This window comes from Podarcis melisellensis (assembly GCF_964234715.1).
Source record: "Podarcis melisellensis genome assembly, chromosome: 17".
Lineage (NCBI taxonomy): Eukaryota > Metazoa > Chordata > Lepidosauria > Squamata > Lacertidae > Podarcis > Podarcis melisellensis.
In genome coordinates this window covers 10787153-10800116 of record NC_138534.1, presented here as the reverse complement: position 1 = coordinate 10800116, position 12964 = coordinate 10787153, and the positions used below count along the sequence as shown (strand labels likewise).

General features: G+C 47.5%; 1 protein-coding gene across 2 annotated transcripts in view; it reads right to left on the bottom strand.

Moving 5' to 3' along the window:
• The window catches only part of SLC44A2 (solute carrier family 44 member 2 (CTL2 blood group)), a 57629-nt gene extending 47907 nt beyond the window's left edge, over positions 1-9722 (bottom strand). Inside the window, exon 1 of one of the 2 annotated variants that reach the window (XM_081894092.1) lies at positions 9534-9722. In XM_081894092.1, the coding sequence (XP_081750218.1) occupies positions 9534-9585 (52 nt within the window). In that variant the 5' untranslated portion in view covers positions 9586-9722. The remainder of the gene's footprint in view (positions 1-9533) is intronic. The other variant, XM_081894093.1, reaches the window with a different exon arrangement.
• Positions 9723-12964: the final 3242 nt, after the last annotated feature.

Below are 12964 nucleotides of genomic sequence, written 5' to 3'. Positions count from 1 at the left end.
GTAACTGATCTAGCTGCAGGATTAAACTGGCTCCTAGCAGCTCTCCTTCTTGGCCAACTCTTTTGTTTAGTCCCATACACAGTATCAAACAAGCACAATCATTTGCTGTTAACTAAGCTCATGCAGAAGGTGGCAGTGTATCCCTAAATAGCAGTTTCTGGAAATGAGGAGGGTGTGCTCAGGTTCTGCTCGCATTTCTGTAAGAGCAGGATGCTGCACCACTTTGACCTGATACAACAGGGATCTTTTTATGTGCTTAGATGATGCCTGACCTAATTACCCACAGGGCATAATTTGTTTTTAGAACTACTGTTCCTTGCTGGTTTTACACACATAAGACATAAACCCTTATCAAGCCATTCTGAGATACTGGCACAAGAAGTTCTTAAACCAAGAGTCCCCATTGAGACATTGATGGATACCATGGGAAATTCAAACACCCCGCTGAAACCCCCAATAATCCAGTCACCTCCCAATGTTGTTATTCTTTAAAAATTATGTTTTGGCACTTGTGGGGGTTGTTGTTGTTGTGGGGGAGTGGGTGGCGCTGTGGTCTAAACCACTGAGCCTCTTGGGCTTGCTAAGCAGAAGGTTGCTGGTTCAAATCCGTGCAACAGAGTGAGCTCCCGTTGCTCTGTCCCAGCTCTTGCCAGCCTAGCAGTTCAAAAGCACGCCAGAATGCAAGTAGATAAATAGGTCCCACCTCAGCAGGAAGGTAAACACTGTTTCCATGTGCTCTGGCACTCCTCACAGTGTCCCATCGCACCAGAAGCGGTTTAGTCCTGCTGGCCACATGACCCGGAAAGCTGTCTGTGGACAAACACCGGCTCCCTCAGCCTAAAAGCGAGATGAGCTCCGCAACCCCCTAGTCACCTTTGACTGGACTTAACCATCCAGGGGTCCTTTACCTTTTTACCTGTTGTTTAGTTGGGGGGGCTGTTGGAGTCTTCTTTCAGTCTGTGTTTATTTGTTTTGTCTGAGCATTGCCTGCTTTTCTTCTGCAACATAGGTATTTCTGATGCCCACAAGTTTATTAGAGTTCTACATGCAGCACCAGATTTATTTATTTTTTAAAAAAGAAGGTTGGGAATCCCTGTCTTAAACTGTCAGAGACATATCATATTCTTGTCTTAAGGCACGATTTGCAGGACTGGGCAGCAGATAGGATAAGCAGGGCCAGAAAGTGGCCAGGGCCCTCCATAAGTCACTGGACTTCAACTCCCATCAAACCCAGGGAATGGCCAATGGCTCTTGGAAACCAAGTGTGTCCCCAGCCATCAATGGTAGAGTAGTGTGAGGAAAGACAGAAAGCTGCCGCAGAAGAACCCCCTGCATCTGACCATGCAGCTATGAGCCAGCCCATGACTCACACACACCACTGGCGTCCACTAGTAAGAAAAAAATACCGGAAGTGAAGCAACAATGCCAGGAATTAGCAAACTCAGGGGAGGAACCTATAAAGAGGGCATCTGAGGAAACCAGAGGTTGGTACCATGGAAGACTAGGCACTACTTCCTGCCTCATGCCCTCATTGCCCTGAGCCAGGATATCTGATGAGCCACATCTGCCTCTCTGGGTTTGGCCATCCTGTTGCTGCTGCATGGTAGCTCCTTTTAAACCAGCTGCACCAGGTTAGCCCTAGCCGTCCTTCACCAAAATTCAACACACACACCTTGCCTTTCAGCTTCTGTTCTACATCACTGTTGTGGCGCCCCCTGCAGCACCCTCTTGGCTTTGCGCCCAGTCTGGGCGAACCAGCTGCGCTCACCTTTTGTTCCCCAAAATCTCTGCTTAGGCCAGGCTTCCTCAACCTCGGCCCTCCAGATGTTTTTGGCCTACAACTCCCATGATCCCTAGCTAGCAGGACCCAGTGGTCAGGGATGATGAGAATTGTAGTCTCAAAACATCTGGAGGGCCGAGGTTGAGGAAGCCTGGCTTAGGCCCTCCCACCAGAGTCCACTTGGATAGTTCCATCTCCCTTGGTCCTCTCTACCCTGCTCCAATGGGAACTTCAACAAGGCTAGAGAATCCAGTGTTTGACTCTAGGGTCTTGTATGCCAAGATTATTTTATCTGTCTGAGTTACAATCCTTCTGGAAATCCACAAAATGGGCATCCACACTCGGCCCAGAATCCTGCCTTGCCACCCCTCTTGGCACTGCATGTTCTCACCATGTGGGTCAAGTCGCCCAACAAAGGGAAGGAGAAGGCAACAGGTGAGTAGAGGAGAAAATCAAGGACCACTCCAAAAGGCATTAGCAGCCATGGGAGCTGGAGGCAAGGAAGGATGGAGGGGCAAGCTAGGGTAGAACCCAGAACCCAGGGTGCATCCCTCCAAAGCAGAGAGGGACAAACAAGAAAGCCCATGGCGGGGGAAGCCATGTCCCTCCTCCGCTCCACAAATGCTTTTCAGCCTAGCAGGGGATACATCCTGGAATGGTGTCTCACCAAAGAAACACAGCTTGGGGGTGAGTATCAGTTTCCATGGGGAAAGTATGAGTCAGGGGAAATATTGAGCTCCTCCATTCTTGCTTGCCAATGCTCTGCCTCAAAACTCTACCCGCTTTTCCAGCCCTGCTTTGTTGGGAATCAGCAGCAGCCCAACAATGACACACAGGGTGTCCTTTTGGCCCCAAACTGCATGCAGATTCTGTGGCTACGGACAATGCAGCTTGTTGTCTATATGGCACGAGCGAGTGTTGCTCTGTGACATGAAAGCTCTCTGTTTTTTTAAAGTCCTTGTACTTAGGAGAAACATGCACCACGAGAGCAACTTCAACCAGTCACAAATGATATAAGTGTAAAATAAAACACTTTCAGGAAAACCTGGTAGGTATCAGGTGCACAGGAACACACTGCAAATTTCTGTTTTGCTGCTTGCAAACAGAATGCAAATTTCACATGTGCAGATGTCAAAGTTTCAGCTGCATTCAACATTCCAAAACTCTCCAACCCATCTGGAGGCGGCAGCTTCCTCCTCCTGGGAGGGCAGGAGAAGAGCGGTCCCACACACTTGTCATGAGGCTGACAAAACAGATGAGGAACTAAATGGAAAATGGCTTAGCTAATTAAAAGGAGCAAATGTGCTTCTAGACAGCTTTTAAGGCTTTTATCTTTTATTGGCTGCTCAGCCAGGATCAAGAGACCCACCAATTGCTTGATGGAGGCCTTTGCTGGTTCTAACAACTACTCCAGGTCTTCTTGGCACACTCCTTGCGCCAAATCACAGGGAGAAAGCTCTGTAGTCTCACTGAAGGTGTAAGGAAAGAGAAGCAGAGGGTGTAATTCTTGCAGCTGTGTATCAGAGACCTGCAACTAGACCACCTAGATTCTTTTTCAAAGCTGAAAAGCAATCAATGGGGTGCAGAGCAGGGAGCAGACTAAATTGGATCCATTTCCCTCATCAAAACCCTCCCCTCCTAACCACTCAGAACTTGCTGTTAACTTATCTTGAGAGATAACTCTGGGAGGATGGTTTTGATTGGGAAAACAGCAAGGGGAGGAGTTAAAATGCATCTCTGCTATCCCTATTCCATTTGCTGCTTTAATATTTGAAAAGGATTCCAGTGATGGATTCCACTGTCACATCAAGCCCTGTTTTTGTTTTTGCTTTTTATTATTATTTATTGAATTTATATACCACCCTATATAAATCCAGGGTGGTTCAGGAAGCATTGTTCCACCAGATTACCGGTGATGTTAAGAAGCAACAGCTGCTGAAATTCTCCTTTTGAGACAGGGTGGATAAAAATCAATGATTTTTTTAATTTAAAAAAACAACAACAGATTTTTAAAAATTTAAATCAGATTTTTAAAATAAAATGCTTTTGGAGGAAAAATCTTTCTAAAGATAGTTTTCTATTTAAGTTACATTATAGTCCAAAGGCTATGATTTGTTTTAAGTTTTTCATGTGTGCTAAAACTCAGTCTTGGTGTTGTTTTTTTAAAAAACAAACCGTTGAACCACATCAGTTAACAAAGATGGATACATATACTATAATGTTATTGTTTTAGTTAAATAAATTGTTTAAATGGTTACTAATGATTATTTTTCCTTCCAATGAAATACAGCAGAAAAGTGGTCCAAATATAAACAGTTAACTTATTAAACCTCACAATAATTTCATAATTATCTGTCTTACGTATTTCCAATAGTATAACCAAATCAGTAATTTTTGATATAACTGTAAAAACTAAATCAAGTCTTACTGACTAGTGTTTTAAATCGTGATTTAAATCGATTCAATTTAAATCAATTCCACCCTGTTTTGAGATAATGAATAAAGGCCCAGTTTAGGGTCCTCTGTGGAGCCTGCCAACCCAGTCTCAGAAGAGACGGCACAAGAGTTTATGGATGTCTCAGTCTTGTTTCTTTGTGTGCTTGAGGTCAAGAGGCCACTGGGGGACATGTGCAATGGGCATAGAGAGGCATTAAGCATCCTGCTGTACATCGGCCAGCTGGCAGACCTGACCAGGGGGCACTTTTGTTTCTCCTTTAATGCCAGGACTCAGCAATGTGTGAGTGCCTCTGAGCACTGCACCTCCCCCTGCCAGAGAGCAATGGCAACCAGCTCCCTTGTATGCGAGAACTGGAAGCCCAGCATCTTATTCCTTGAGGCGGGGAACCTCGCTCTTTTAAGAAACTCTCCTTCCTATCTTTTCTTGTCCTGTTTTTACTTGAGAAACTGCTTCTAGGTGGAGCACTATAGGGCAAGCTACATATGGTGCCAAGGCATAGCAGTTTTTCCTTGAGGTGTTTTGTTGTGGGTACAAAACGCAGCCTCTAACGATGCAATCTGGAATGGACACATCCATTGGTGTGCCAAGGGGCTGCTTTGCAATCCTTTCCCTTGCCGCAATTTCTCCGCTGAAAATCAACCTCCCTAAGCTGCTTTTTCTCCCATGTGGGAGAAGCAGCTGAGGCTGGATTTCAGCTAAAAACTGCCAGTGGTGAAAGGGTTAAAGGCTCTCTCTCTCTCTCTCTCTTTCCTTTCTCTCTCCCTTTCTCTCTCCTTCTCCTCTTCTCCCCTGCCTCAATGTTCCTTTTCTATTTTTTAAAATGCTTTTAAATGAGAGTCAGTGTGGTGTAGTACTTAGCACATGAGTATGCAAGCTAAGGTCCGGGGGCTGGATCCAGCCCAATCGCCTTCTCAATCCGGCCTGCAGACGGTCCGGGAATCAGCGTGTTTTTACATGAGTAGACTGTGTCCTTTTATTTAAAATGCATCTCTGGGTTATTTGTGGGGCATAGAGATTCATTCATTTCCTCCAAAAAAATATAGTCTAGCCCCCCACAAGGTCTGAGGGAAAGTGGACCAGCCCCCAGCTGAAAATGTTTGCTGGCGCCTCTCAGCCATGATCACCTGAGACCAAGTGAAGATGCCTGGGCGCCAGAATGGTGCCTGACATCTCCACCATCTACGGTTCATTGGATCTGGACTGTTTTCACACACTAATACTCGCTCCTGTAGAATTTTATCAGTTATATTTTATCCGCACAATCAGATTGAATTTCAGGAACCAGTTTCCTTTTATTGCGCAGCCTGAGCAGAAGCAGTCAGCATTAAGGGGGGGGGGAGGTAGGAATAGGCCAAAATCTATGTGGACTGTCCCTGGATCAAGTGACATTCTTCATTCAGTTCTCAAAGCTCTTAACCTAGCTCCAGGTTGTCATCTGAACTAGCCATATGTTTGACTGAGAACCAATCACAGTCAGTCCATCCTTTGAAAAACAAGACTTTTGAGCTGTCTTACTAGAGCTGTACATACATACATACAAACAAACAAACATACAGTGGTACCTCGGGATAAGAACTTAATTTGTTCTGGAGGTCTGTTCTTAACCTGAAACTGTTCTTAACCTGAAGCACCACTTTAGCTAATTGGGCCTCCTGCTGCTGCTGCTGCGCCACCGGAGCACGATTTATGTTCTCATCCTGAAGCAAAGTTCTTAACCTGAGGTACTGTTTCTGGGTTAGCGGAGTCTGTAACCTGAAGCGTATGTAACCTGAAGCGTCTGTAACCTGAGGTACCATTGTACATACATACATACCCCACCCATCTGGCTGGGTTTCCCCAGCCACTCTGGGCGGCTTCCAACAAAATATTAAAATACAATAATTCACCAAATATTAAAAGCTTCCCTAAATGTTCTGTTTTGGCGACTGTAACCTCAGTTTTAAGGAGCCATTTGGTTCCTAGCTTATATAGCTGAGTTTTCTAACACTGCATAGCTGTCGAAACTTGTGCTCCTCAGCTGATGATGAATGATCCAGTCACTGCCCAAGCTATTGTCTTAAGAAAAAGAAAGTGAAGTCATGCGTGAGGACAGAGTGATTAGAAGCAAGAATGGTTTTAGGGCGGATGTGGGTGGAAGAAAGGCAGCACAGCCTTGTGTTTGTGTGTGTGTGTGAGAGAAAAACCCAGAGTAAAGCACAGTTCAGAAGGAAAGCAGCTCACTAGAACAGGGGCGGAAGGCCTTAAAGGAGTCCGCCTGGCACCCCACTGGTCACGTCTACATCTTCAGCACATGATGTAAGCACAACAACACTTCCTTCAAGGAAAGGGGAACTCCCACTGCCCACATTGCTCTGAGAGCAGCAACTAGAGTCAGGGCATCACTTGCTAATAACTGCCAATACTGGGGGCCTTCAGTGGAGAATTTGAAAAGTTGAGCAAGGGGAATTGGGCCGGCCTTCCAAAGTGCCGTTCTGCGGCCACAACAAACCCCTTTCCTTTCTGGTTGGCACTGGTGGAAGGAGCAGCTGCCTCCTCGTGCACCATATTTGGGCACAGGACCTCCTGGTACAGACCATCTAATGTAGTAGCTTAAAGGTAAAGGGTCCCCTGACTGTTAGGTCCAGTCGCGGACGACTCTGGGGTTGCGGCGCTCATCTCATTTTACTGGCTGAGGGAGCCAGCGTACAGCTTCCAGGTCATGTGGCCAGCATGACTAAGCCACTTCTGGTGAACCAGAGCAGCGCACGGAAACGCTGTTTACCTTCCCGCCAGAGTGGTGCCTATTTATCTACTTGCACTTTGATGTGCTTTCGAAGAGCGCCACCTGCGTCCCTGTAAGTAGCTTACAATCAACCAATTCAGCCTCACTCTCCTCTGTCACTTACTTAATCTGCTTCAGGCGGTGAGTTTAGAAAAGGCCTTTTGATGGAGCCTAGATAAAAGAGAGCTGCCTGCTGCTCTAGTTCAGAAGTTCTCAAACTTTTTTCCCTGGGCCACACTTTCAGAATAAAAATTTGCTCGTGCCACATTGACCCTTTTCTTGATAAGAAATACATTGCACAACAAAAAGAAACAACAACTAGCAGTGCTTGATTTATAACATCAAACACAACTGCTTTTTAATATGATCGTGGGACATCTGGGGAGCATAAAACAATGCAGCTACATAATAACATGAATTATTCCCGAAATGTAATGATTAAACGAACCTCTCACATATGCACCTTATGTATACAAACTCAATGAGAGGTGTGAGCTTGCTTTAGACTATTGTATTTTAATATTCTGTTGGAAGCCGCCCAGAGTGGCTGGGGAAACGCAGCCAGATGGGCGGGGTATAAATAATAAATTATTATTATTATTTTGCCAGGTAATCTCATTTCTATAAGGTCCAATTTGAGACAAACCCTCATGTCCTCATCACCACAAAAAAAGCCTTTCTCTTTTCTGATCTTCCATATTTATCAGAGTTGAAAATCCCTGTTCACAATATGCCATGAAGAACTGTAGAAGAATAGCCAATTCTCTTGAAGAGAGGAGTAGATACTGTTTCTGGTTGTACATCCACACTACTCAGAAATGTTTAAATGTTTCTTGATCTCTCTAGAATCTTCCCCGTCACACTTGCCATTCTCTCCTGCCACACCCTTGGAGAACCACTGTTTTGCAGTAGTTTAAATCCGAAGAGAACTCCTTCAAGCCGGTGGGCAGGGATAGATGCCCTCCTCCCCCAGCGTTTGAAAAAAAAAACCTTGCCTGCTAAGACGCTTCGTCACCCACAAGCACTGCTGTTTTCACAGCTTCTGTCTGCTTCCTGTTTATATAGAGGTTCCCATACATCTTTGGCCAGAGGGCAGACCCCTTAGTCTGTTGCGGAAAAGGCAACAAAGACTGTTGGGGCACCTGGATGCCGACTGTGGCATAAGTTGCAGTCCATAAAGTCGGTGGTCCTCAATAAATTCATGCCATAATCAATTTGCCCATCTTCTAACGGTTCACAAGACTAGCCAGGGAGACCAGGAGACAGTCCTGGGCCAATAAAGAAACTGAAGCTGCCTGAGCCAAGACGACGATGATGAACACCCAAACAACAGTCAACCCACGTCACTGGTGGTCACGGGGAGATGAGAAAGCCCCCCCCCCCCCGCCACAGAAGTCAACTCCTAGGGGCTGAGGTCCCTTTGCCACCCCCAATAAAACATTTGAGGGGACCGCTCCACCCAAAAGTTGATGGACATTGCCATTCAAATGGTTTCGTGTGCCACATCTTGTGGTTGATTATGCGGGACGGGGCTTACCTGCCCCCCCCCATAGTTTATTCAATAAAGTCAAGTTTTGAAATGTCAAAATGATTGTAAAATTAGTGAAATGTATAAACCTGAAAAGCATAAATAAAATTTCAAGTTGGCACCCCCCTTCCTACCCTGCCCCAGCTAACAGGTTGCTACCTATAGACCCCTGGTTCCCAATGTGGGGCACAATTTGATTTTTAAGGGGGGGGGGTATTCCAGAATGAGTTATTAACAGTGAATGGCCTTTTATGCTTCCTCCACGTGAATAGGACTTTGCTTTTTGAGTAATAAGAATTATATGTCACAGGGGTGGGGATGGGATCAGGATTTTAGAGAAGCTTAGGTGGGGCATGGCAAAAAAAAAAAAAGGTTGGGAAGCACTGCTACAGAGGGAAACTACAAACAAAGCAATATATCTTCTCCCCCCCCCCCAAAAAAGAAGAAACCAGCACCCCCTTTCCCTTACTCGTAGGGCCACACCTGTTACTTGGGAGACAGTGGCGTAGCGTGGGGGGTGCAGAGGGGGGGCCGGCCGCACTGGGCGCAACAGCTGGGGGTTAGGGTTAGGGGGCGCAAATCCACGGGTTAGGGGGCGCAAATCCACGGGTTAGGGGGCGCAAATCCACGGGTTAGGGGGCGCAAATCCACGGGTTAGGGGGCGCGAATTACTTGCCTTGCCCCGGGTGCTGACAACCCACGCTACGCCACCGCTGGGAGAGGAGCTACGACCCATCCACCTGCCCTGGATTTCAGGTAGCGGGCGCCTGCCTATTTGCTGGAAGCAGCGCCGAGGGGGGAAGCCGGAGGCCGCTGGAGCCCGGGGTCTGAGGTGCCACCCCGCCTTGGGCCGACGCCCTAGCCGGGCAGAGCCACTACCGGCAAAGCCCCTCACGAGGGGCGGGCGCCATTGTCGCAGCGGCTGGCGGGGGAGAGGGAGGGAGGGAGGAAGGTCCTCGGTGCGAGCCCCGGCCCGAGGGATCCCTCCGCGCGCATCCTCCTTTACCGTAAGCTTGGTCGGCGTCGTCGGGCTCCTTGCCGCTCGGCTCGCCGTCCATCGCTGCCGGGACAGAGAGCGCTGGTGCTGCTGCTGCAGGCGCCGCCGGGGGACTGGGAGGAGGCGGAGAGAGGCAGCGTTGCCTGGGCTGTGCGGCGAAGTCAGGCCCACCCGACGGCCCTCCGACCCTTTCCTGCCTCGGCGCGGCCGCCTTCCTGCGCTTAGCGGTCCCGGCGGGGCGGTCCCGGCGTCAGAAGAAGCGGATCCGTTTGTCTTGCGCGCCCGCAGCGAAGAGGCGGCCGAGCCGCGCTGCGCGGTGCATTTAAAAACCCGCTTCCTCCCGGGGAAATGGCTCCGCGAGAGGAAGTGTGGGAGGGAGAGGGCCTTCGTGGGTTGCTGAGCCAGCGGGGTTGAAGCTCCCCTTCTCCACGCCAGGACTTAGACAATCAATATCTTCTTCTTTGGAGATCACTCGTAGATCTTCTTTTGGAGATCACTCCTAGCCGAGTGATCTCCGAGTGAATTATGGTGCTGGAGGAGACTCTTGAGAGTCCCATGGACTGCAAGAAGATCAAACCTCTCCATTCTTAAGGAAATCAGCCCTGAGTGCTCACTGGAAGGACAGATCCTGAAGCTGAGGCTCCAATACTTTGGCCACCTCATGAGAAGAGAAGACTCCCTGGAAAAGACCCTGATGTTGGGAAAGATGGAGGGCACAAGGAGAAGAGGATGACAGAGGATGAGATGGTTGGACAGTGTTCTTGAAGCTACCAGCATGAGTTTGACCAAACTGCAGGAGGCAGTGGAAGACAGGAGTGCCTGGCGTGCTCTGGTCCATGGGGTGACAAAGAGTCGGACAACAACGTAGCCGAGTCAGATTGTTTTCCATTAACACTTTTTTTTACAGTGAGAACAAGAAATAGATGCAATACAGTGGTACCTCAGGTTACGTACTTAATTCGTTCCAGACGTCCGTACTTAACCTGAAACTGTTCTTAACCTGAAGCACCACTTTAGCTAATGGGGCCCCCTGCTGCTGCCGCCACGCCACCGGAGCACGATTTCTGTTCTCAACCTGAAGCAAAATTCTTAACCTGAAGCACTATTTCTGGGTTAGTGGAGTGTGTAACCTGAAGTGTATGCAACCTGAAGCGTATGTAACCTGAGGCACCACTGTACTCAGGGCTGTATGCAGGTCACTGAAGGATCGGCTTCTGTGTCAGAGAAAGCCCCAGCATGGCCTCGGGGAAACTGAACCCCCAAAACCAGAGGGCACCAGAGGACATGCCATAACTTAGGATCTCGACTTTGTAGGCTTTGCGAGGCGGGACACATGCACACCTATTCCCACGACCAAAATCCCAAACGAGAGTTATACTAAAGCTTTTGGAAATGTCAGGGAACTGTTGCACCTAGCCGAACGGAGCTTTTTCTTCTTATTTTCCAAACAGCCTTTCAGAAAGCAACCCCCGTTTTTCAATCACACTGTCAGCATAAGAGGCAACTCCTAGGGGACAAGGGGTCTTCAGCCCCCCCAAATAAAATATTTGAGGGGGCTGCCCTCCAAAGTTTTGATGGCCATTGCCATTCAAATGGTGTGTACATTATGTGATTGATTATGTGGGGCACCCCTGACTTTAAGAGTTGGTTACTTAGCAATCATCCTCCCTCAAAGTCTGCTTGCCTGGGGGCAACTCTCCTCAGTTGATGCCATTGCCTGTTTGGTCTAGGTGACTAATACAGTATGGCCCTTTTTGCTCCAGTATGAATATTATTCAACTAATTAGGATATGTGAGGCTCCACTAGCTGCCAGGTCTACAACCAGGCTTGGCCATACCATTAGTTACAGTGAGGCTATGTCCTTGAGCCACAAATGCCAAGGGGAGCCCACACTTCCAGGGAGAGGCAATTTTATTACCAGAAAGAAAGAGGGAGGCAATTTTATTACCAGAAAGAAACAGAGGCACTTGGGCATCTTCTGCCTCAAGTGCCAAAATACCTTAACCAGCCTTGGGTACGACATACTTTGATCTGGGGCAGGCGGGGAGAGAGAGAGAGAGAGAATTTAAAGCTCTGTCTCAGGCAGCAACATATTTTGGGCTAGCTCTGCTGGCAGCCAGCGCAATTGTGGCAAGATTGGCAAATGTACATCTTCCTCACAATATCTGTATGGCAGGTTCCCTTGCCCTGAACAAAAGCTCTTGTTGATATCAATGACTGGGGATCATGCAGCCCATTGGCCTTCTCTGGAAATTTGAGGAAAGAGATGGACATTTTTAAAGGTATCTCATTTTCAGAACACAAGATTGTAGCAGCTCTACAACATAGAAACTGAGAGCTGATTTAAAATCTCTTGGATGTTTGTCTTGCACTCCAAGGCTGTTAAGGACAAGGAAACTCAACCACAGCACCATATTACTGCAGACAAACAACCTATAATTTCATCCTCCAGATCCAGGAATGACTCTCAGAGGCTGGCAACAGGCCCGTTCCTCCCTGACAATTTAAATGGGCGTTGACTCTGCTGTGGTGTGAGCTTTTGCCTTTCATAGAATGTGCTGAGACCGTTTAGGAATATGCTCTCCCAAGGATCAACATCCATTGCTAGAACATATTTGTTTAACAGACAGAATTCCCCCTCTTTCCTTTGTTTCTTCTGAGCTTAACATTCTGAAAACAGCTGTATATGAGAGCGAAGTATTCACAGCCCTCAACTCATTTGCAGAACACAGGTTTCTTAATGTGAAAAGGTTCGTACTTTCTAGAACACGTAGGGAAATATACACTTTGAAGTTAAGGCTACCATAAATGTTTAACTTGAACATGCCAGTCCCCACAGCCCACAAAAGCAGCTTGTTCATGCTGCTCACCCACCCCTCTAATTTATGTCTGATCTATGATACAGGAGGCGGGTAGCGCTGTGGGTTAAACCACAGAGCCTAGGGCTTGCTCAGAAGGTCGGCGGTTCGAATTCCCGCGACGGCCAATAAAGCAAGATGAGCGCTGCAACCCCAGAGTTTTCAGCGACTGGACCTAATGGTCAGGGGTTCCTTTACCTTTACCTTTATGATACAGGAAGGCAGGTACTCATGTGTGCTGAGACCATTAAGTAATCCAAGGACAGGCATGTAGTGGTGAATACACACAAGTTCTTTTTCCATGGTAATGCAAGCAAACAGGGATGTATTTTACAGTTTAAACCTCAGTTGCCGAAACCATTAAAGCAAAAGCTGAGATCATTCTGGCCTATACCCTCTAGGGATTATTGCAGAAACTCATCTGCTCTATCATCCAAAGGAAATCACGCCCAGCAGCAATGGACTTGTAATTGCTCAGGGAAATACAGTGCATGGCCACTTGAATCCTGAAGGAAAGAAATTTCGGTTCAGCAACTTGGCCATCCCTTTTTGGTTGCCTATACAGACTGAGGCAAAAGAAA